The 25,299-nt window shown below is 43.9% G+C and overlaps 1 protein-coding gene and 1 long non-coding RNA gene across 3 annotated transcripts; one reads left to right on the forward strand and one right to left on the reverse strand.

Moving 5' to 3' along the window:
• Positions 1–124: 124 nt before the first annotated feature.
• NOA1 (nitric oxide associated 1) lies at positions 125–10,636 on the forward strand. The gene is made up of 7 exons (XM_040064842.1): positions 125–1,061; positions 2,088–2,252; positions 2,930–3,126; positions 4,299–4,430; positions 5,906–6,022; positions 6,834–6,951; positions 7,530–10,636. Exons 1-7 carry the CDS (start codon positions 125–127, stop codon positions 7,733–7,735), a joined length of 1,872 nt encoding a protein of 623 aa, XP_039920776.1. The 3' UTR covers positions 7,736–10,636.
• On the reverse strand, positions 7,574–17,599 carry LOC120752994 (uncharacterized). 2 transcript variants are annotated; one of them, XR_005700915.2, is made up of 3 exons: positions 17,497–17,599; positions 8,594–8,722; positions 7,574–7,711 (listed from the first exon to the last, which is right to left on the reverse strand). It is a non-coding gene; the product is annotated as an uncharacterized LOC120752994 (long non-coding RNA). The 2 variants fall into 2 exon arrangements; XR_005700916.2 differs by having other exon boundaries at positions 8,594–8,674; positions 17,497–17,591.
• Between the last annotated feature and the right edge of the window lie 7,700 nt (positions 17,600–25,299).

Here is a 25,299-nt window from a genome sequence, read left to right on the forward strand (position 1 = left end):
GCGCGGCGGAGCGCGGGCTGCGGGACGGCGGCTGCGCCACCCGTGACGTCACGAGCGCGTCTCCCGAGGGGCGCCCGCGCGCTCCGTGACGTCACGCGCGCGCCGCGGCGCGTCCGGCCCGGCCATGCTCCGCCTGGGCGCTGCGCTCCTGACCCGCCTGGCCCGGCCCCGCGCCCCGCTGCGGCGCTACGGGGCGGCGGCGGCGGGCGATGGCGAGGAGCAGGAGCGCTTCGTCTTCCTCGAATACGAGCCAGACCCGGCCGAGAGGGCGGCGGCGGCGGCGGCGCTGCGCCGGGAGCGGGAGCTGAAGCCGCGGCGGGAGCGGCGGGCGCGGGGCGCGGCGGCGGCACTGCCGAGCCTGTCGGACCCCTCGGTGCCGCCGAGCGGCGTGAGCTGCTCGGGCTGCGGGGCCGAGATGCAGTGCGGGGACAGCGGCGCGCCGGGCTTCGTGCCGGCCGACAAGTACCGCGGCCTCCTGTCCGAGGGCCCCGCGGGGCTGCGCGGCGCCGTGTGCCAGCGGTGCTGGGCGCTGGCGCACCACGGGACCGCCCTGCGGCCGCGGCTGCCGCCCGACGAGCACCGCCGCGTGGTGAGCGCGGCCCTGCGCAGCCCGCCGCGCCACGGCCGCGGGCCGCTGCTGCTCTACGTGCTCGACGTGATGGAGCTGCCCGACCCGGTGCTGCCGCAGCTGCCGGCGCTGCTGGGCCCTGACGTGCCCGCCGCGGGCGTGCTGGTGGTGGGCAACAAGGTGGATCTGCTGCCCGCAGACCGCCGCGGGCACCTGGGGCGGCTGCGGGAGCGGGTGGCGGAGGCCTGCGCCCGGGCCGGGCTGCGGGGAGGCGCGCTGGTGGACGTCCGCCTGGTGAGCGCCAAGACCGGCTACGGCGTGGAGGGGCTCGTCAGCCGGCTGCAGCGCTCCTGGAAGTGCGCCGGCGATGTCTACCTGCTGGGCGCCACCAACTCCGGCAAGTCCACGCTCTTCAACACCCTGCTGCGCTCCGACTACTGCAAGTCCCGCGCCCCCGACATCATCGACAGGGCCACCGTGTCCCCGTGGCCAGGTCAGGGCACCTCTCGGCCCGTTGTAGCATGGGTATGGGGGATGCGGGGAAACAGAAAACAGTGAGCTGTGGGCCTCTGGGCTGCTCCCTGCCATCCCTGCGGCAGGAGAACCTGTCACCCAAGGGGTACCTGCCACCCTGAGCACCTCTGTGGTGGGCAGCAAGCTCCGGAGCTGTGCTGTGCTTCAAATTGTCACCTGCGAGGAGAAGCTGACGTGTTTAACCCAGAGAAAAGCAGGGTTGGGAGACGTTATCACTCTCTGCATGTACCCAGAAGAAATAGCGAGGAGGGAGTCAGTCTCTTCTCCAAGGCAGCCAGTGACAGAAGGGGACGGCCTTAAGGTGCACCAGGGCAGCTTTAGGTTGGACATTAGCAGGAATTTCTTCACCAAAAGGGTGGCTAGACATTGGAATGGACTGCCTAGGAAGAAGATAGAGTTACTGTGCTTCAATGTGGCACTCAGTGGTATGGTCTACTCAATGTGGTGATGATCTCAGAGGTCTTTTCCAACCTTATTGTTTCTGTGATTCCTCAGGGCAGCAGGAGTGGGATGCAGGTGCTGAGGGTGCTGCGCATCCTGTAGCGCTAAGAGGCTCAGCAGACCAGCGTGGGTCTGTGTGCACCCCTGCCAGTTTGGATGGCACCTGATGCACATGCCTTGCCCTGTCCCTGCCCATCCATTAGAGATGTCCTCCAGTCTGGAGAGGCCAGGAGGTGGTGAGCACCTCTAGGCCAAATCAAGCTGTCTGGAATTGAGACTTGTCTGGGGTGTACAACCTTGGCACCACTTGGCTTTGAGACCTTTTTATTCAAACTGTGGGTGAGAACAAGTGGATGGCTTGTTTTTGCTTCCCCAGGTTGTGAGGCTAGTACTTTACGGGAGCAGCTGTAGTTCCACCTCTGACTTTGTGTTATGGGGTTTCACCAAAAAGTTAGAGAAGCAGTTTTTTTGTAATCTTGTTCCTCAGAGCTGAAATCTATCAGGTAGTCAGAGACCCAAAAGTGCCTTCTGTTTGTTTTTCCAGGAACAACACTGAACCTGTTGAAATTTCCAATTATTAACCCTACATGCGACAGGATATTCCGAAGGGAGGAGAGGCTAAAAGAAGAGGCAACAAAAACAGAAGATCAGCTAAGCAGTGAAGAAAAAAAGTACCTTAATCAGCTTAAAAAGCAAGGTTACCTAGTGGGTGAGTAAAGGTGTTACCTTTCTGCCCCTAATGAAAACATTGCATTACACAAAGGTTGTTTTGACCAGTGTTTGCTCCCAGATTAATGGGGGCAAGACCTCTATCTCTTCCGTAAGCAGCCTCATTAGTACTTTGGAATACCTTTCAGCTGCTGTAGTAGCAGAGGGTTCCTCTGTGCCATGCATCTCCTGTCTGAATGAGGCTGGCAAATTCTGATAACTTAGTAGATGGCAAGGATGTCATAATATGGGCAATCTCTTGTTCCCAAATAAAGAAAATAAATTTAGTTTTAAATAATCACTTTTGGGCTGCAGACTGCAGGGCAGCGACTACAGTTACATAATTTTAGTATGTATTCAAAAGAGAGGGTAGCCAGAAGATAGCTCTGGTTTTCAGATAATTGTGTTTGGCAGTCTGAGGCACTGAAAAAAGAACAAAGTGTCCGTGATCTGGTCCCTGCTGAGATTTTAGGGTATGAGAAGTGCTAAGCGAGAATTGTAGTAGGGATTTCTTATCATTCTGGCTTTTGAACACACAAATTTTTAGCCACGTGGTGTCTTTATCACATTTATATTAGTGATGTGCATATCTTTTAATCTGTGAAAGGGACAGATGTTTGATTGAAGGAAAGCAAGTTAATAAGTAAATTACTAGGAAAACATTTCATTTTAATCCAGGAAGAGTTGGAAGAACATTTCAACAGCAGAAGTCTAGTGCTGAGATTGACTTTGACCCTGACATGCTCTCCTACAGCATGGATGAAGATCCTAGAGATTCCCCCAAGAAGCATGAGGAAAGGGAGGAGTTCACTCACAATGAAGTGAAGGATGCTCGGTGGTGTTTTGACACTCCAGGAATTGTAAAGGAAGACTGTGTAGGTACTCTGTGGTGCTGTGTTTTGGGGTGACAGGGTTTGGGATGACTGTTCTGTCTTAGCTATACCTGTGGGAGAGTGTTTCTGCTGTAGTCCTGGCATTAGGATTCTGTTAGTTTTTGGGAATTGTATTAATACCAGGTTTGTATTTACTTGAGAGGGGTTCACGTGGTAATGTTGTTGCATTTCTGAGTAGTGCAGCACTGCCAGCTTTGCAAAGGAGCTGCAGGACTGCATCACCAAACTTCCACAACCTCTGAACAAAGGTAGCAATAGTGTTCTCAGCAAGTTCACAGCAGCATCACCCAATGAAACTGGCACTTCTTTATCTCTTCCACCCTATGGAAGAAGGTGGAGCTTAGGAGGATAACCAGAGTTGTGTGACCAAACCACATCTTAGAGAAAGCATTCTCATGAAGGTAGGAGGATCTACAGTGTTACTTCTACTTGCTCCACTACATCAGGCCTTTGTCAGTAGAGCACTGCCTTACTGAAGCCAGTGAATGTCCAAAACAGGCATGTTTTGATTTTTGGTCTTTTTAATACCCATGCAGGTCAGCTTTTGGGTAAGATTAAACAGTACAGGGAGACAGGAAGGTTCTGAAGAGAATTAAGTGCAAGGACTGTGCTGAGACTTTACAGCTCAAGTGCAGGTGCTGCTTTCATGAGCACTGGAAGACTCCTGGTTTTCTAGTGATGTATTTGTTAGACCATAACCTGCTTTACTATCCTGCACTTAGGTCTCTGATGGCCATTGTAAAGACTGGCAGCAGTTTAGAGACCTGGTTTGGTATCTTGAGACTCTGTGTGTTCTTCCCTTCTTCTGGAGTTGAATACATATGGAAAATACTTCCTGCATCCAGAAATAGTTGCTGCTGCTTCTGCTTCTCCTCACGCTGTCCTTTGGAGAGCTCCATGCCAAATTTCAGATCAAGTTTTGTTCCTGCAGTCAATGTTCAATCTAAGTGGAGGACAAGCAGTTGTCTGGCAGATTTTGGCAGAGTAGATTTTTCCTGTTTTTCAGTTACTGTGTGGACCAGAATTGAACTGTTGTGTCAGATGTTCTTGACATTGCTTTATTTGGTCTTTTCCTTCTATCAATATAATTCCAATACTAACTTCATTGTTCCCATTGAAACAGCTGGAATGAGTTATGACAATTTATTTTACAGGTTTTGAATCTCCTAACAGAGAAGGAAGTAAAGCTTGTTTTGCCATCACATGCCATTGTTCCACGGACCTTCATTCTCAAGCCAGGAATGGTCTTGTTTTTAGCAGCCTTGGGACGTATAGACTACTTAGAGGTAAGGGAAGAAAGGATTTTGGGAGCAGCTGCTTCATATCCTACTGTAGTACCAGCCAGAAAAGGCTTTCTGGATAGCTTTCCCAGACCCTTTCCTTGCTGCTTTGGAGAGGATGAAATCAGTTGCTGAATCACTGCATGAGGCCAGAATGCCTTGGGATGGGTAGTTGAAAGGTCTGTTACTTGTTACCAGCATGCATTACATAGTGTATAATGGGAACTGCTTTTGAATGCTGACAAACATCTTCAGTTCAACGTGCTTCCCTTGACATACAAAGAGGCCTGAGGGAGGAGTGTTAGAATTAACTGGAAAAATAGGTGGGTTTCCTCATTTCTGTGTTTTGTGAAAGCTTTCTGCTAAGGGAGAAAATCAGAGACATTTTTCTTTTCTGACAGACCTCTGAAGAGCTTGCCTGAGGAAGCAATTAATTACACGTGGATTTTAGGTTCTGTAAAAAAATATTTTTTAAATGTGCTGTGTGTCCCCTCTGCCAATAGTTTTTTCCATTTGTTAAAAATCCCATGCCGTAGATCTTTATTGAATGGTGTGGAGTTGACCTCCCATGATGCTTCCTCTGTGAGAGGCAGTTTCTCTCATAAGAACATTATACATTACCATAAGTCTTAGATCATTTTCTCAGTAGCTTGCCCTGTTTTAGAGGTATGTATGGCTATTCCTTTGTTTCAGCCTGCTTTCCACAGTCACCACACAAATGTTGAATTGGTGCTTTGATAAGGACACTCTTGACCTGCTGGAAGAAAACCAAAAAGGTGGAGGGGGCAGGATTCTGTAAAGTAAAAGATGTACCAGTATGGCAGGAGCACACATCAATGTATCAGTCTTGTGTATCTGTATCCTCCTGGATCTTGAAGGACAGTTGTGCTTAGATCATGACAGAAGCTTTGGCTTAGAAGGAATATCTGCATTTATTTCTGGCTGCTAGCAGTGTTTGCAGAGGTCTCTCCTGTCTCTGACCTTGTTTTCTCTTCGTGCAAATGTGATGAGAGCGCCTGCTAAAATTGCTCCACTGACTTTGCATAGCTTGAGAGCAGCTGGAACCAAGTACTGTTGAATGAGTGCTGTGTGTGAGAAATGTAGAGTGATAGGAGAAGCACCAGACCAGATGTCCATCACCTCCTGCACTGAATAACCACACTGAGTTTGTTCTTGTGAGTTAAATGAGAGCAAAGATCTCTCTTGGATGATTTACCTGAATTGAGCAGCTATGCTGGCAGTAAATGTGGCTTTGGGGGTGCCTTGAGGCAGGATGCTGAAACTGGGTCTTCTGGAAACTCAGATCCCAAATTTATATAAACCCTGGCTGCTATCAGTGGCAGGGGCAAGGACCTCTCAGACAGGGAGGGTGCATCAAGCAGGCAGGTTTACAACACGCAGGAAAGAAATGAGGAAGGAGAGAGCAATTCAGGGCTGCTTTTCTGTTAGCATAATTAACATCCTTTTGGTATTTATTTCAGGGAGAAAATCCTGCCTGGTTTTCTGTGTTGGCTTCTAACCTGTTGCCAGTCCATGTTACTACACTGAGTAATGCAGACACAGTCTATGAAAAGCACACAGCCCAAGAGTTCCTAAAGGTAAGGGGAGGTGCTGGGAGGAGCTTGTGGCTGCAGGGAGGCAGGACCCCTGTCTGGGGCACAACTGACAGGGAACATCCACAGATACCAGGAGTTTGGGACTTGGTGGTGGGCCAGTGGAGGTGTGCAGTGTGGACCAGTCTTGCAGAGACTGCATGGCTGAGGTGTGTTAGGAGAGCACTCAAGATGATGCGTTTTCAGCAGAGTTTCTGTTTTTAGCATTCAGGCTGATAAGATTTACAGTGCTCTGCTTACTCATCCTTGGCTCTTGAACAACCTTAAAGTGCAGGGAGCAATGGGGATATTTTCCATGGCAAACCTGCAGACTGGGGTTTCAGAACAGACTGCAGCTGAAAAAACTTTTTATTTTCTTATTCTTTTCCTGCTGGATCTTCTGCACATACCTTGATCTCTTGCTGGTCTGACTTTTTCCTTGGTATGACAATGTTCTGCATAGCACTTGCAGATTGATGGGAGATGGGGTGAGCTGTCCCTGTCCTGGTATTTCCATTCCTGTACACATGGAGAACAAGTGCTGTCAGTCACATCAAGGCAGCTGGCCTGATCCACCAGCTGCATGCTGCAGTGGGCACTCCATCTTTGCTCGCTTCCCACAGGGTTCCTCTGCATGAGATCCTGACTCTGTTCTGGCAAACCTGAAATAACTCCTGGAGTTTATTCAATCCAGCTTTTCACTGGCTCACAAATGTTTAATGTCTTTATTCTCCCTTGTGCCTTGCTTGCCAGTTTGAGGTAGGAGTGCTGAAGAATCTCTTGGCTGTTGAATCATTTCCCTGTGTTTTAATCTTAGGTTCCCATGGGTGGGGAAGAGAGAATGAAAGAGTTCCCCCCACTTGTCCCTCAGGACATTACACTGAAAGGAGTTGGTACCACTGAGGCAGTTGCAGATATCAAGCTTTCCTCTGCAGGTAATTTAATATTTCTTCACTAGTTTGCTTTGCAGGATCTGCATCCTAGGAACATTGATGGGAAGAGGCCTCTGAAGGGGTGAAGCTGTATTTCCTGCTCAGAGCAGGACTGTCAACAACACAAAATCATAGCAGCCATGACTTTGTCCAGCTGAAGTGTGGCAGACTTCAAGAATGGTGATTGACAGCCATGCTTGTACAGGATGGCAGCATTGGGATACTTTATGCTCTGGCTGCCATACAGGTTCTACAGCATCAGGAATGGCTGTGACACTGTCAGCTGTCCAGGTGAGAGGGAGAGAACCATTGATTGGAGAGCCTCATTCTTGTGTTTTTGATAGTTCCCACCATCCCTCTTAAGTTTACCAGGAAAGAGCTATATCTGAGAAGAGTAATGGGGCTTTAGGTGCTGCCTTCTCCTGGGAAAGGGCTGGATATGACCTTGGTTTCTCAAGCAACCACACCAAGGTAGCTCACATTTTTAGCCGCTCTGGGAGGCAGTAGTTTGTGTCAGAACCTTGTTTTTTGATCCTAGGGACTCATCTTCCTCACTGTCCCTCTTCTCTCTGGCTGTGCAGGCTGGGTGGCAGTGACGGCTCACGCAGAAGAGGAATTGCTGCTCCGAGCCTACACTCCTAAGGGCACTGCGTTGGTGGTGCGGGAGCCTCCCCTTCTGCCTTACATCAGTTCCATCAGAGGGGCCCGGATCCCAGGCACTCCCGCCTACAGGACCAAAAAGCCTCCTTCCTTCGTGGAGAACCTGAGGGGCACGGGAAGCAGATAGCGCTTCTCATCATCCGAGCAAGGCAGAAGACAGAACAGCTCCTGGAGAACCCTGTGGCTTACTGGTATTCACAAAATGTTGGACTGACTTTGAAAGGCCAGCAGGCACATTTTTGGAAGGCAGGCCTGGTGGGAAGCTCCACAAGTCCACATCTGATCCAGCTGCTGAACTGCAGCCATTTTGAATGAACTGAGGGGCTGGGACCTTGCTGTGGGAGGGGAAACGGCTTCTCCCTGGGCACTGATGGGCAAATCCCTTAACCTGTTCCCTCTTGAGATACAGGGTGGAAATTCACCTGCCTGGCCTGGTCTGACTTTGCTGCTCATAGAGCAAGTGGTTTCTTGCAGGCATGCTCCCTCATGTCAGAAGTCACCACCTTGTTCCTAAGGTGTTTCCATAGTTAAGGGGGTAGAAGGAGCAGGGACTGCTCCAGTGGGGGTGTGACCCTCCTTAGTGGCCGATACAGATTCAACAACTTCGACCAAAAGTCATGTCCTTTCTCTCCTTCAGCATCTGGAGCATGCAATATCCTGCTTTTGGACACAGGAAAAGTGATTTAACAAAAAAGAGGTCTGCTCATGTGCCTGAGGAGGAAAGTTTTGCAATTCACTGCTTTGATTTGGTTTCTGTAGCTTGGGTACAGGTTTCTGAAGCCAAGGGTATAGAATAAAACTTTTCAAAGATGCTCTTTTGTTGACCTAGTTGACAAAGCACTCTTTGTGTGGGCATAAGCTTCTTGCTAAACACTTGAAAGCTCCAGTGCAGTAATAAATGTGCTCAATCTGCCAAAGACAGGCAGATTTGTGAGAGACACATGGCCAGCCATTCTGCTAAAAAAAGAGTATCTTCTAATCTTACCATTTCACTGATGTTTTCCTCAGTCAGTCCATTGGTCCCCAGAGGCAGCTCTGCTGTCCTTGGCTGTTGTCCTGAAGAAGCCTGCGTGATCGGCAGAAATCATGAGCTTATTCAGCACACTCTTCTCACCTGTGGGATGTGTTGGCATGCTGTTAGGGAAGCCTGTCTCTTTGCCCTGCTCTCTGTTCCCCCCATTTTCAGCCCAAACCTGCTATGTGGGTCTGTCAGCAGCCTCTGCTCAGGGCTGCTCTCATCCCTTATGTGAGGCTGCTAGGGCCTCCTGTGGAGCCACTTTCCATACTCTGCCACTTCCTTCACCTCTTCCTCACCCTGCACTGTCACCTCCTTCCCTGCTTTCCACACAGGGGTCCAGTTAGATGGGCTGGGCCAAGCAGGGCCATGGTGGGTTTGAGAAGCACTGGGTGCTGTGAGGTTTGAAGTTTGGCACTGCCTTGAGGGAGTTCCCTGTCCTTGCTGGCAGCTGCCCGGTTCACCGCATGTAGAAAATCAGTTATTCTTTGTGAAGGTCAGTCTGCTGCCAGTGGACACAGGGGATGTCATTCACGTGTGTTCAGGCTGTGTCTAGACAAGTTCCTCCTGTACATTAGACAAAATGTGTGCACCCTCACCTTGACTTGTCAGGAAGTGTTTTCTAGTTCTTTCCAGAAGAAAGAAAAACTATGGCAGCATGTTCCTCACTGCTCAGGCTGTGACTCACACAGCTCTCCTGTTTTCGTTCTGTTTCTCTGTTGTGAAAGCCAGCACATGTGTGGCCACTCCTAGGGTGTGCTTGGCAAGCATCAGAGTACAGGCAAGCTCCAGAATGTGTTTTTTCCAGCATGGATATATAGGACTGTAGCTGTCTTCCTGGCTGGATTTCTTTGTGCTGTTGGCAGGCCTCACATTTGGCTGCCAAAATTTCTGAATGAGTTGCCAGCAGGACCGGTGTGAGGATTATCTGTTTTAGCTGTGCTAATCTTCACAATGCTGTGATTTTTAAGTCCCCCTTCACAAAAGGAAAAAATACCATCTTTTTAATGTTTAAAAACAAGATTCTAGAAGCCTTTTTTTTTTTTTAGAGATTCTTTTTAAAATCACTTTTGTGGCAGTAGAAGAGAAAGTGCCGTATTTATCTCAACTGTTGTAACACACACAGCAAATCAACCCCTGTGCAAATTCTGTCCATTTTTTTTGAGCAGACCATGGATTTATCAAGTACTTTCCTTGACTTGCTCATAGCTAAATGGAAGAGCCATGTTGCTTTGTGTATTTCTTCAAGACTGGGTTTCTTAAACATTTTTAAGCTGGCAAGAGGCTAAACAACTTCTGTCTAGAAACAGCATGAACAAATCATGTTCATTTTATGTCTTAAACAAGAATACTGAGAAGAATGCAAAAGAATACCAAGACAAGGACCTCTGCATCTTGAACAAATGCACCAACCCAAACTTCTTCCTGGATGAATTACACATGCATCAGATAGCGGTGAGAAAGAAAGAGTATCAAGATCTGGCAGAACTGCCAGCTTTTGAAAGTTACCAAAGTGACACCTATTCCTTTTCATCCTTGGCTGTATGACCAAGGTGTGTGGATAATGTATGTCATGAAAAGGGACTGGTAGACAGCACTTCCTCTTACATGTCAGAGGTCTGAAAGGCACTGTAGCTTTTTGGGGGCATAAGCCACTATAATGTTCTTGTGGGGGTGATGCAGTTCTGCAGTGCCTGAATTCAGAGCTGTGCTTACAGGCCACAAGAGAATCCATCACTCCTGACTGTCTAGCTTCCAGTTTAAAAGTATCTTTGGTACTGATTTCCATAAAAACATCCACTGCTGAGCATAATAGTCATGGGCTGCCGAGGTGAATACCCCTGGCTCAGCTTTTTTGCTTTGTAAAGTTTCACACATTTGGTGGCTTTAGGTCTTCCTGGAGCACTGCCTGGAGTGGTGTCACTCCAATCCCAATGTGAAATAGACTGTAATTTGCACACACTGTACCTCAAACTTTTATAGAAGAATGAAAGTTTGGATATGTTTCCATCAGTGAAGTGTCTGGAAAAAGGTAAAAAGATGAAGAACTTCAAACACTCAAAAAAGTGAAGAAAAGGAAAAAAGCTAGAACAAATAGAAGAAAAAAGTAAGTAGCAAAAATTGCTTAAAAGAAGACTGCATTTAGAGAAAACAAGGTTTAAATTTTGTGGTCTTGTGGACAAATCTCACCACAGGAACACTTCAAAACTACAGCCTGGGCTTTGGGCCCCACAAACCTTAAAACAGTTCTAGAATGGGGTACAATTGACAAGTGTTAAGGAAACAGAGGGAAATGTAAATAGCTACAGCTTTTCTTCACAAAACTGCCAGAAATCTGTCCACAGAGCTCAGATATCATGTCTCTGTGATCTGATGTATGCTCCACAACCAAAACCACAAAAGAAAATGTACTGCATTTGTTTTAAGGGTGCATCTTAACTCAGCAAGCAGTTCTTGATATGAGAAACAATATCTTTGCCCATTTACACAATTTGCTAATTGAAAACAAAAATGTCACTACAAAATTAGTCCTGACCTTTCCCTGTGCGTGGTAGATTGTACTGCATTTAGTCTGAAATGAATAAAGGTATATAGTCACATGAATTTTGAAAATTTAAATTAATCTATCTACAGTTATAAAAGAGAGTGGTTTTATTCTACACCTCTGGAACATTTGGTATGGCTTTGGTTTTTGTCTACAAGATGAGAAAACCACTTCTGCAGTACATTCTATATTTGCAAAACAAGCACATTTAATTTTAGAAAAACACAGTGAAGTGAGGGAAGCTTGACATTTTTTCTAAAAGTCAAGGCAGGCAAGGTTAGAGGTTCAAAGCAGGTCCCTGAGCTTCTAAATGTCAGATTTTCCAAGACCTTAATAAAATCCCACTAACACAAAATACATTCTAAACATTAACAATGGGACAAGAAAATAATATGTCAAATGCACGTGCAAAAGTTCTGAGAATTTGCTGAACCTCTTGCAGTTATGATGCGCAGGGGAAATATGGGAAAAGAGAAAAGAATTTAAAAAGTGTAAAAACATATCCAACAGAGGGAGGCTAACCTCACTGACATGCTCTTCATACTTTGTTACTCTGTGAGGTGTGGGGACCCACAGGCAGAGCTTTGAGCACACTACTCCTTTTTGTCCAAAGAATAAGGGAAATCTTTTTCCTGATGTGAACTACCTGAGAAATGCAGTAAATATCTTTGACTAGAACCTACCAGGCAATGAACTGACACAGAGATTCACTGGGCAAAATTTAAGGCTTACCTACACTGAAAAAAAATCCCCCAGATTTCAAGATTATAGATTTTTTTTTGGCTAAAACTGTAGTGGACAGGCAAATGCTTTTCAGTTTGGGCATCCAATCTTCATGAACCAAGTGAGCACTTTGGAAACAATCATTTGACATCCATGTTACAACACACCCACTTGTCACTGGGCTTTCTACACTCAGGGCTCCCTCCATGGAACTCTAGAACTTGTGGTTTTATCTATGTAGTAGCTCCCAGGAATTCTTTTGTGATAATACATGATTCAACCTTTTTAAAAGGGCCTGTGACACTTTGAAATGCTGTGGTAGTACTGCTGAGCATGGAAGTCATAAAAAGGAATGAGCGTGTTTCAGGATCGCTGGCATCCGTATGGACAAGCACCTTTGGATGAGTGAGGGAAAAGGCAGACTGCCACTTGGTTTATTGCTGGCAGTCCTCTTTGAGAAGCAGGAGCTGAGAACTGGCCAATTAATCCAGTTCACATTAAATTTCTTCAGGCTGCTCAATTTATTTAAATGTGATGCTGGTGGGATGCATCCTGAGGGTGACCAACAGTGATGCCAGAACTGCATGGTAAGGAAAGCTTCTGTGGCAAAGAAGGGAATGAACTGTGTGAACCGATTAATTATCTTACAGTAAATAAATAGGGGCTCTTGTGGGATGAAACACTCAGCAAATTAACAATGTGTAATGACCTTGACAAATGAAAACCCTGAGAGCTGGGCTAAGAATATCAAGTCATTGAGAAAGCAGTGGGGATACCAATAAATGGCATTTATTAGCCTAACTCCACAAGGACTGGCAAATTCTATTCTCCCCATTCCTAAGCCTACAAAAAAAAAAAAAAAAAAAAAAAAAAAAAAAAAAAAAAAAGGATAACTGAAGACAAAGAGGGTCAGGAGGAGGCTGAGGACTGTCTACCCTCTGAAAGAGGGACATATAGAAGGGCATGCCTAAGACACCAAAACTACAGTCAGCCTAGAAATAACCAGAAATAAAACTGCTGATGTTTCCCAACAACTCAGGCCAAAACAGTCCTGTTTGAACCATTCAGACCCTTAGGTTAGGGTTATGATACTTGATTCTGAAAAGGCAGCGTTCCGGTCAAGTTTTTATTGAGGGCACTCTATGGAATCAGTGCAGAGTGCACTGCATTTAGCCAGCTAATGGAGCATGAGAGAGGTGAAGCTGATGGTGGTCAAAGGAACAACACAGTACAAATTAGAGGAACTGGCTCAAGTGGAAATGAACACCACTGAGAGTGAGCACAGAACTGTTGTACTCAAAGTTATTTGTGTGTATAGATCATTTTGCTAACTGAAGATCATTAAACTTGCCTAACTCTTAGACAAATAAAATGAGGTTAAAGCTGTCATTTCTGCTAAGCAAAGAAATTCTAGCAAAACAACAAATGAACAAAACCCAAGCAAGCCCTTCATTGTGGGCAGCCAACCTTGAAAGTCAAGGTCAACCAACACAACAGGATGAAACTAACCACATGTATAAATCCTTAGATCACTACTTATAAGGGAAAGTATGCATTACATTCAACTAGTTACAAAAAAAGCCATTTTGCTGCACGTGACTAATTTTTGAAAATGATGTTCTTTTCCGTGTTAACATATTTATCTTGAACTACATTATGAATGTACATTGGTAAACGGATGCTTGCACCAATCTATTTCCAGTCTTGGGTTAGAACTAACGTACATGACAAAATCTAAGTGTAAGGAAAGTGACATCATTCTATTTTCTGCCAACAGGTCAGCTTTTGAAAAAGCATAAGGAATAATACATATACTTCTGACATTCAGCAATCTGTCAAAAAAGTTTTATGTTGTTTCTCCTAACATTGCATCACATTTACACCAAACCTCAAAAACATCTGTCATGCTGGTAAGAAGATGAAAACCTAGATGGAAGTGGATACAGGTTTAAAAGGAAGGAAAACCTTCTCTTTTATTTATTTTAATTTTCTAACTTCAATTAAAATGATTTCTAAGAGAGATACCAGAGGTTCCATGAAGGAAATAGATTTTCTTTTGATAACAATGGTGACTATATTTTATTAATATTTGTGGTAGAAGGGATACTGGTTTGACTGGGGTTTATTTACTTGGGTGCATATAAAACCTTAAATGATAGATTAGATTATTAATTCTTTCTCTGTGCTTACACAACGAGTAAAGGTAATAGCATTCCTTCTGACACTGCCACTGATTTTTTTTTTTTATTTTCCAGAGTATGATGCACAGTGAGATTTTACAACACAGTTCATTTGAGCTTTGCTTCTGCTTTTACCTAAACCCACTTTCAGTTGAAAGCATCTAAGCACTGCATAATTACTGAGCAATGTGGCCCAAGGAATCTGTGGACTTGTGATTGTGTAACCTGCCACTAAACATTACCTCTTTACATCCCTGAGCTGTGGATCAGATGGGATACATCTTCCTCAAGCATCCAGACATTTTCTATTTCTAGAATGTTAGTTATAAGCCAGAACTATTCTGTTTCAACCTCTTTTTCTTCCTGGAGATTTACCACAGTTGAAAAAGAAGGACCTGCAGGATAATTCAGAATAATTTATACCTAAACAACACTGGATTCTTTGGGGGTTTTTCTACTTTTTTTGCAAATGGAATCATGAATTACTAGGAATACAGATATGATTAACTGATTCTCCAGGCAGTCAGATTACCAGGGAAAATGGAGACAAAGGCAAATAAGACTGGGAAAAATATCCTTCAAAAATATTCTGGGGAAGTTTCATAAAAGGAAAACGAAAAAGCCATTCACTGAGCAAGCTGTGAAAGCTGAAGCATTTGAAAACAACCTAATCAGAATGATCATATCACAGGTTTTTGATTAAAACTTTATGTGGTCAATATATGAATAACAACATCTTCAATTCCCACTCATAAGTGCTCCTGAATATTTCTTTCTAACTCTGATTTCTGAAGTGATATATACTTTTTTTTATGTTTGCTTTTGGGTTCCTGCAGCTTTCTTCTGCTAAACGTTGATGCAACTTAATTTTCCAAACATAAAATGGCCTTCTGAACTTTCCAACTTGTCAGGAAAATGAATATTTTAACAGCACACACAAATAACTGCAGGCCAGTATTTCCAATGCTTTGCCTCTCAAACAGCCATAAAAAATAAAAATAGCCAATCACAGAAATGACCATAGGCTCCAAAATTTTTCTGTTTCAATGTTTTCACATTCCTCTGAGTGGCTCATGAGACAGATGAAAACAGCAGCAGGAAAAAAAAAAAAAAAAAGGTAGAGGGGCAGAACCGACCATAATTCAAAAGAAGTCACTAATTACAGGTATAGGAGTGGGGGATACTGAAATGAGACAAAGAACTGACATTTATGGTTCCTTGGTTCTCTATAAGAAACATTAATGTACTCTGGATCAGTGGATAAATGAATGAAGAGGGAAGACAAAAGAATGAAGCATAGAAACAAGAACTATCCAGGCCAAGGTGATTACCAGTAAAATTGCTCCTCCTTTTGTACTTGTTCTTTCAGTGATTAGCTATTGCCATTAATTTAGTCCACGACGACACGGTGCTGCACATCAGCCTAGGTATCAGTCTGATCAAATGGCAGACTCCAAGGAGCATGAACCATGACGGGCCCTCAGGTGCTCTGGGAATGCAAACAGCCCAGTTATGGCTCATGGGTGAGACATGGGATACATGAAAGGGATGTTCTACAGACCTTTCAGCATTGCTTAAGCTACCACGTACTGCTCTGTGATGACAGTGAACACGTTCATTCTACAACGCATTTCAAAAATCTGTGGTGACCGCAAAAACAAATATAATTCTAACGCTTTCTTTTCAAATATTTGGTGCAAGTGAAGAACAATTCTATAATATCCACAGCAATGCCTTCTTATTAAATTCATTGAGTGTGGATATATTTTAGATCTGTAGGTATTTGCATAATGAGCACACTTGATAAATAATTACTAAGTTACAGTTAATTGTCCAATTAATTACAAGAAAATCAATTTGAAAAGTTGAAATTGAGAACTCTTACAAATTGTAGTAAGAAGACATGAAAAGCAGATGAAAGGAAAAGGTAAATTCAATTAAAATGTCATCTAAGTCAACTTCATAATTTTTAAGACAGTGAAGTGGGGTGGGCAGCTTCCATCCTATTGCTGTGAGATGCTTCTCTGCCATTGAGATTTCTAACACCATTAGCTCTGATCCTCTGAACCTTTGCACAGTAGCTCTGTCTATTCCACAGAGACCATTAGTCTCACTGAACTCAGCCTGCTTTCCCTGAGGGAGGTTTGCACACATAAACAGAGATTCTTGAAAGCATCTCTGTTTAATAATACATTATTGCTTTCTATGAATTGGAGCATTTTCATTCATTTTGCAGGCTAAACACAGGGCTTATGGCAAACACAGCTAGATCACGAGAACATGTGATGGTGCCTCTAGCACTGCCCTCAGCTTTGATAGCCCTTACTTGACACAGATCTGTCTGCAGCAAACTTCACATCAAATTCTACCAGAAGCAAGAACCTGGGCCAGTCTGGCTGTACAGGACTGAGCATCACATTAGCCACACTGTGGGGAGCAGAAAAGCTTGTTTAAAGCTTGCTTTTTTAAGGAGGAGAGAATAAAGCCAATGCCTTACAATAGAAGAGCTGAAGACAAATGGCCCTTTCCATGAACCAGCATTGCAGTCACTTGAGCATGCCAAGTCAGGAGGGGAGAGAGCAGCACATTGGAAGAGTATGGGAAATTCTGATGGTCACTTTCCTTAATCAGTTTAAGGCACAACCTCTGCTTTTCACACACAGCTTTCCAAGTCTCCCATGTCTTAGTCATGCCTCCATGCATCAGCAGATTTACTTTTCCAACAGCACTTGAGGTGAGGAGAGTATCTGCAGTTTTAATAATGACATTTTCAGATATCTATGTGTTTTTAGTGAGCAGAGTACTCCTTTTCTTGCTTTCCCAGGTAATTTAGTATACATCTCCTAATAAATCACCTTTCATTCTTTGCCATTGTCTTCTGAGGAACTTCTCCCTGTCACTCAAGCCTCCTTGGTAGCTTAGGAGGTCTGCTAGTGTGCAATATGTTTTAATTATAACAAAGAGAATAGACCACCCAGCTATTTTACCATGCCAGTGTGACAGATAATCCTCAATGGGTAAATGAGAGCTTTATGCTCCTGTAACTTTTTTGCCACAGAAGGTGAGCTGTGGGTGAGAATAGAAATACAGACAGATATCCAGCTCAGCTAACCATGAATTGTTACAGCAGCCCTCTTGTTAGAGAACAGAAATGAGCTGAGACACAGACTTGTTGTTAACCACGGCATGAAAAGGGCCCTGCTTTATTCCTCTTTACAGCTCAGCTGTTCTGACTCCAACCATGCACTGACTCTGGCTGCAGCAAGCTCCTACTGTAGGTTTCCCTTGCAGCCCCTGACTGCTGGTTATTGCCTACTGAAATATGACTGCATATATCAGTTTACAGACTCTAAATGCAGGCTTTTACCTAGCTAAACTATGACTGCAGGTTCCAACAACAGCTTTAACTACAGACACAGACTGACCTCACAGCAGTGATTCTCTCTCCCCAGGATCCTTCTTCTTCATGGTGAGCCTCTTATTCCACCTTCCTCAAGGTTCCTCCTCCTTCATGATCTCCACTCAGCAGCTAACCCACTTCCTTTTATCACACTTACCTGTATCAGATATAGCTGTGATTCATCAGGGGCAAGGCTGTATTGGGTAATTAACACAGCTGTTACTTAGCAGGGATGAGGTCACCTGTATTCCCTTCCCCTATACATGGCTAACTGTACTGAGTGTAAGTCTTCACGATCAGTGTAAAAGAGGAAATCTGGATGTGTCCTAGTGCTTCTCACAGTGAGGACAAGCTGATTTGTAAAGGTTTGTTTTGCTTGTTTTTAGGAAATTACCAGTTCTCATCCTGGTTCAAACATCTCTGTGTTGTTAAGCACAAGTTACTTGTGCTCCCAAATCAGTCTTCCAGTTACTGCTCATATTGTTCTTTTTCCTTGTCATTTTCCCATTGTGTTATTTCAGATGTCTGCTTCACCACTAATCACACACTCTCTTACAGAGTTGCACTGTAACACGCATTGTTTCACCAAAGGAAGCAGGCGATGTTGAGATGTGATTGGCATCAGGTGGTAGTGGGAGAAAAAACCCTGCACAGGGTACTTTTTGATGCTCAGTTCCACCAGAATGGAAGCTGCAATGGTAATTCACGAGTGAGATATATATGAGGTAAAAGAAAAGCCAGGCTAGTCTGAAAAAGACCAGATTTAAGATTTAATGCTTTAAGATGACCTTGGTTTCACCACGCACCACACTTAGAAAACCACACCACCCACCAAGAAAACAGTGTGTTTGTACAATGTACTTGCATGCTCAGAGACAAATCACCTAATACCATATTTGTAAAGGTATTTAGGGGCAGTTAATTTCTAGTGATTTTACTGAGTTACAGGTGCCTTAGCAGCTCTTGAAGTACGCTATTTTCTTGTATGTGCTCAAATTACAAAACAAACCCTCCAAAACAAAGTAGTAAAACTTTTTTTTTCAGTTATATGGCATTTAGGTTTGAGATGCTGAAGTTTGGTGATGGAAGGGGTGCGGAATGCTCAGAAATCACCAATACTGTTTCTTTATGTACCTGAATTAATCCCTGATCCTTGACGCCAATCAGACAAACTGAGCCAAACACATCAGCTCCAGCATGGCTGAAAGCAGCGCAAGGATGAGGATGGAGAATCTCCTGGTGTCACCACATGGGTGCACAGGTCTTTCCCCACCCAGGCACCACCAGCAGGTCCCAGATGGCAGTGACAGCTTCCCATCTGGGCTCAACTGAGCTGCATTGAAATCAGCATCCTCTGTCTGAACGAGCCATGCTGCTCAGCAGCACTTCAGAAGGGTCACTCAAGGGCTGCTTCGTTCTGTGATGTGGGACACACACCTCACTGGGTGGTAATTAGGGCCTTTGGCAGACTTAAAAAATGTCAGCCTTTTACGCCAGCCTGTTACAAGAGCCTCAGAGGCTTTTGAATTCGTAGACATTTGCCCTTGCAGCCACGCGCCCAGCAACCCCAGGCATACAGCTCTTGACTACTTGTCCCTGGTTATTTACGGCTGAAAAGGCGGCATTTCAGGGGACACTCGGCCTCCTGTCCTTAAGGTGGAGGATGAGTTCTTTGCCGAGTTCTCTTCTCTCTGTACCACTTGATGGCACACTTGCATAGCACACTGCAGGCTGAAGGCACGAGAAATCCACATGCAAGTCCTGTCCAAAGTTGTTCCACTTAATTTGTTCTGCATCATGAATGTACCTGTTTAATTGATTAAAGAAATCTAACACTGTAGTATTGAGTAGGAATAAGCAGGGCATACAAAATAATTACATCAAGAAAGCCCTGTATTTTGCAATTTTAATCCCAGAAGTTTGCCTGGATAATTCATTATTTTTTTTTATTATTTCAATAAGTTTGATAAGAATCTTGCCTTTGTCCTACTGAGCCTTTTCTTGCAAGGGGGACAAGTTTTCATTGCCCAATATTTCATTCTTCCTTCTAGAAGGCTTGTAGCACATTTGTTCATTACATGTGTTCATGGGTGGTTCAGGGTTTTCTTTTGTCCTTTTCTTTTGTCCCAAATCCAAATGAATTGCTACTGAAACTAAACAATGACACCTTCTGTTTGGCTAAACTGTAGGCAGAAAATAGTTTATGTCTTTTGAGTATTAAAATTATTATTCAACTTCACATCAAAGTAACATTCTCCAGGGGTCTATTTGAGTTTAGTAATGAGTATTAAATGTTGTCACATATGCCACTTCTCTCTGGATGATTATACATACATCAGTGAATGCTGCAGATGGTTACAGACCACAGGTAGAAACAACTTGCTGGTCTGTTGGATTTTATGACTTCATGAAGAAAGCATTGAAACATTTAGCAGCTATTTATGGACAGAATCTTAATGGAAAAATGTAAATGACCAGGGTCTGAAGTTAAAAAATTACAGGGACTGTGGTGAAATATGTAAAGAGTGGCTGACTCTGATAGGAGCACCTTCTGTTCAAGGGCTGGGATCCAGGTTCTGAAGGAGAACCTCAGGGGGAAAACTGGAAGCACCTCAGTACCAATTACTGAGTGCCAAGTGACCCTTGTATTTACCAAAGCCTAAATCCCACCATCATTTCCTACAAAAACTTTATCTGCTCCACAATGCAGTTGCTAAAAGTCTTTCCTGGCCATGACTTTAACTGTCTGTTACTTTGACACTTCATCAGCTCCTCAAGGGCTAAATTAGCAAGGGCAGAATTCTTGCCTTTGCTCTTTAATTATCCTTGTTTAACTTCGTGAATGTCTTCCCCTCCTCCCCCAGCACTTCTTCCCTACTCCTTCAAATGCACGGGTAAAAATGAGCTTTAAACTAAGGAGAGCTCATGCTTTTTATTTTTCCTGAAAAAAACAGAGAGCAGAGTGGGAGCCTCATAAATAAGTGTCATGGGTAGGTAGCACCTGAGAGGTTGTGAAGCGTATACTGTCCTGACTTCCTCCATTACCCACTGAATTGCATTGGCAGTGATAATTGCAGCTTCAGGAAAAATAACTGCTAAACAATGATAGCAGTAAAGCCCTACAGCCTTTCTCAATTAAATTAAGTGGAAATTTAGTCCTTGAGTACTACTTCTGAAACCGGCTGAGCAGAATAAGAGCAAGCACCTGGTGGGTTGCAGGGTGGTGTAGGGCAGGAGAAACACTGCTGGCTTTGCTCTGTGACCCCTGTCCCTGTGCCCCATCTGAAAAGCCAGTGTCCACCTCTGCCCTAGAGCTACTGCTGGCATGAGAATAAAAACAACGGATTGCAGGCTGAATCTGTCCTAACAGAGGCCATGTAAGCTAGTGAATTTAGGGGAAGGCCACTGCCACCTCTGTAGCCATCATTTCTCTTCTGGTTTTGCATCAGCAGCTTGTGCTTCCACCATTATTCATTTGTCTCAGCTGCAGCCTCTTGATCTTTGAGGGCTATTTTGGTATTGTTAGAATGTCCTTTCTACCTCATTTATTGCTATCCTTTCTGCTTATCCTGGCACTTTTACTTTTTATCAACACCATCTGCAAACATCTCACATTTGCTAGTGGGTCCTACAAACTTTAGTTTTACAGATTAGGACTTTTTGTCTCTGTACATTCCTGTGTGAGGAGGTGTTGGAGTAGTTTTTGGTAACAAAGAAAATATCTTTGCACTCCTTTGATGTAAATTACCCAAAATGAAAGAATGAAGCAAATTAGTAAGAAGTCTGTTATAATACTCAGTGAATCCAGATTTTCTTCAAATAATATCTAAGAGAGCATCTACTTCAGCCTTCCTAAAGGAAGGGGAACTTTACCTTAGTGAACATTATTTGAGCTAAAGATGAGATAGGAAGGACAGGTTTTTATGAAAGAGAACCACCTGCAAATTGATAAAGCCTTTTAACCTCTTTTTACAGTGCTTAGAAACAATGACCCAAATACATAGAAAGGTTTTTAGACAACCTTTACATACTGCTGTCTCAGAGATTCTGAGCACAGATTTCTGTGTCCAAATTATTTACAGTGCTTAGAAAAACCATCTAAAACTTTGGAAAGCAGGAAGACAGAGCACATGGCCATATTCCAAGAAATCTATGTGAATTCATCTTTGTCTATCATCCAAAGCTTGTCCGCTGACTTCAATTTGAACTGTTCCCCCAGTAAAGTGACCAAGTTCTTCACAGTCCTTGGGTCTAGCCTGAAGTTCCTTTTCTCCCTTTCATCATTTCTTGTGCCAGTTCCCCATTGCTTTTGCTGTATTTTGAGCAGCACTTAACCTCAGCACTCAGTGACACGCACTTTATCGCTGCAACAAAACGTCTCTGGACTTGTGCAAAACAGAAGCAGTCATCTGTCTGGAAGTTGCCAAGGCTTACTACAGGTTGTCATGTAGAGTCAGAGGCTGAGAACAGAGAACTTGTCAGCTTTACCTTGATAAGCCCATGAGTGTGAAAGACATGTCACATGCAATTTCCATTACAGATATCATCAGGAATCCATGAGAAGCATGAATGAGTGGAAGGAGTCAGGCGTTCAAAAAATTATTTGAACTGGAGTCCTTGGACAGTTCCAGGTGTGCCTGCTTTCCATAGGAATCAAGGGGATTCTCAAAATTGTTTTACAAGACCAAAGGAAGTTCATCAATTACCAACTGCATCAAAATAGCAATGCAACATTTCCAGATTAACCTTCCTATATCCCTCCCCAATGCCCCCTCCCCAAGCAAATAATAAATTCTCTCACAGTAGGAAAGCAGGTTTAGTATAATCCAAAAACATTTTAGTGCTTTTTCTACTTATTTGGGACCATCTTCTCGGTTCACTTAAGGGCACTGTACCACATCTTCCTCACCCTTCCCTGTTAATCCACAGGTACAAGCACCCTCTCCCTTTGTGGTGTAGGAGCGATACGGACTGCTGGTGCAGTCGGTGTACAGTGGATGAGAACACCAGCTGCCCTGTCAATGAGAGATCAAATATGTGCACTGTGGCACCACTGCCAAGCAGTAGATGTCACATCCTTGAATCTGGGGGTTTTGTCAGATGAGCAGTCAAAATTTGAAGCATTTTGTACCTACATTTGTACAGCAGTGTAATCCATGCTTGAACCGGCCTGCAGTGGAAGAGGTCATGGAAAGAGCAGGGCAGGCAGTGGGCTAAAGCAGGTATTGTCCCCCCAGACACTGTACACATGCCCCACTGCTGATCAAGGGCCATCATGCAGCTCAGCATCCTCCCTGCACCAGATGTGAGACCAGCTAGGGGATTAAGGCTCATCTTCCTGAAGATGGGCGTTTGGTATCAGCTGGGGCAGATGCAAGGGCCATGCAGCTCAAACATGTGACAATGCTTGGTTTCCAGCCACTGACTTTGTTTTAAAAACTGACTGTAGTTCAGGGAGGAAAAAAGCTTTTGTTACTTGCATTCACACTTTCACACAAAAGGTTCTGCATGTGGAAGCTAGTAGCTGCACAGCTTACTTGCACAGGTTAAAAATACTGTTTCACTTAGGAAAAATAATGTCCTTTTCAAACCTACACTTAGTTGAACAAGCATGGTAAGATGTATATAAGACCTTTCAGACCAATGCTACCCATAGACAAAGTGTTTGTTCATCAATACAGTGCTAAAATAGCATCACTGCAGAAGGTCAGCAGCCCAGTTTCAAGAACTAAAGTCAGATAATGGGTAATTTTGTAAGACAAGTAGAAGCAAAGTCAGCTTGTGTCAATCAGTATGAAAATGTAATTTGATTCAGTGCAACAGAAATCAATTTTTTTTCTCCCAGGATCTAAGATAACTAAATATCACACAGTCAGCTTAATTAGTTTCTGATATTTGTACAACTTCACCTTTAAACTATGGGAAAAAACCCACAGTTCATGTGTTTATTCTTTGTAATTCCTTTCTGTTTTGCTTTACTGCTTGGAAGAAGGAGACTTACAAAGCTTTACTGTGGCAATAAAATCTTATTCCAGTTCAGACTTCCAGTTGGCAACCAGGAGATGGAATCAATGCTCTATCAGATCCATCAGACCATTTCTTTAGTATCACTAAAGCAAGCTCAACAAAAGAACAGAGTGAAATACATTTTCTGTAAGAGAAATCTTCCTTCCTGGGGGGGCAGGGGGAGGGGGGGAATTTTTCCTTTGTTTGCCATCACCTAAATCGTTTTAATTCTGCTGCTGACAAAAAATAAGCACCATTATGGCTACGGGATTATTCTTCTCTCCCTATAATCCAACGTGAACAGCCCAAAGTCACACTTTGGTAGTATGGGACAAAGCGCCAATTTCAACCCCCATGTAATTAACGTCACGTACTCTACACCACAATAAGCACTTCTGCAAAGCCATGCTCACCAAAGGGGGCTCCACAGCATAGTGTGGTCCAGATCTGTCCAGAACTGTCTTGGAGACCTGTTGGCTGGAGAGAGAAGAGATGGTTGCTTTAGCACAGCTAAGTGCTCTTTTAAGTGCAAAGTCATGGTAAAGTGAAAGATGGAAATGTGCATGGCTCTGCATCGTGCAGTGATAAAGATGATTATAACCTCCAGTTCTCTTTAAACTTGCCAAGGGCAATGGGGTGGGAGCTTAGTTAATCAATCCTGAGGAATCCTTTCCCGCTATCTTTTCCATCAGCAAAAGAATGAAATCGGAAATGATGAAGATGATTCATACCCAGCAAACAAAGGCATAGGAAGCTCAAAGTGCAGTTGATTCAACACAGCTTAATTAAAGCAGGCATTGCAGGAGACATTTGATAATGCCCTCTCGCATTTCTTCTTTTTGAAGTGGCTGCATCCAAATTAGATAGGGTCTTGAGGTAAAACTGCTCTAAAATTGAAGGCAAACAGCTTGTCACTACCCTAACACTTAGACTAACACTGGGAAGAAGTCAGCACTAGTATTTGGCTTCAGTGTGGTTTTGCATAACCAAGAGGTTAGCCCAAGAGGTGAGTCCAAGAGGTGAATTTTTCCAGGAAGTCTTGAAAATCTCAAAACTTACAAGATTTGTGCTTTATATCTCTGCAGATCTGATTTACAGAACAGGATAAGTTCAGAGAAAAGTAGTCCATGCCATAATGGGACTTGTTTTTGTCAGCAGCAGAATTAAAACAGTTTAAGTGATGGTAAACAAAGGAAGGAACCCCTCCTAGGAAGAAAGATTTCTCTAACAGAAAATAGAGTTAGTTTTCCCTGTATTTCATTAGTTTAAAAATGGTCTCGTTTCAAACTGCAGCTTTTAAAGTCCATGACAATTTGTAGTGCACTAGCTTGTCAGAACTTCTGATGAGAGCTTGACTCTCGACTCAGGTCTAGTTTTGTCTTTACAGCCTTACTTGCCACTTTTTCTTCCTATAACTTGCTGGGTAAACTACTCAGCTTTCAGCTTTTTCCTGTATTGACTTCTCTCTTATCTTCTTATGTCATTAATCTTTCATGTATACTGAAATTTGGCTGGACTCTGCTACATACAGCTTATTTTATGCTACTCTAAGGGTCTGAATTAAAATGACAACTTCTGTGTGGATTTTCCTTGGATTAGAAAGGCATCCCAAAGCTCTAGGATTGTGTAACAGCTGGAGGAAAATGGTGTTTATGTGAGAATGGGAGATGTCCCTGTCAAGAGTTAATAACAGCCTTAATTTCTGGATCACTGTGGCTGTACTCACATTTGGCATGGATCAGGGCCAAAGTGGCTGAGAGCAGAATCGACCTGTGAGATCATTGATGAGACAAATATTAGCACCCATTACAACATTGCTAAC

This window comes from Hirundo rustica, chromosome 5 (genome assembly GCF_015227805.2).
Source record: "Hirundo rustica isolate bHirRus1 chromosome 5, bHirRus1.pri.v3, whole genome shotgun sequence".
Taxonomy (NCBI): domain Eukaryota; kingdom Metazoa; phylum Chordata; class Aves; order Passeriformes; family Hirundinidae; genus Hirundo; species Hirundo rustica.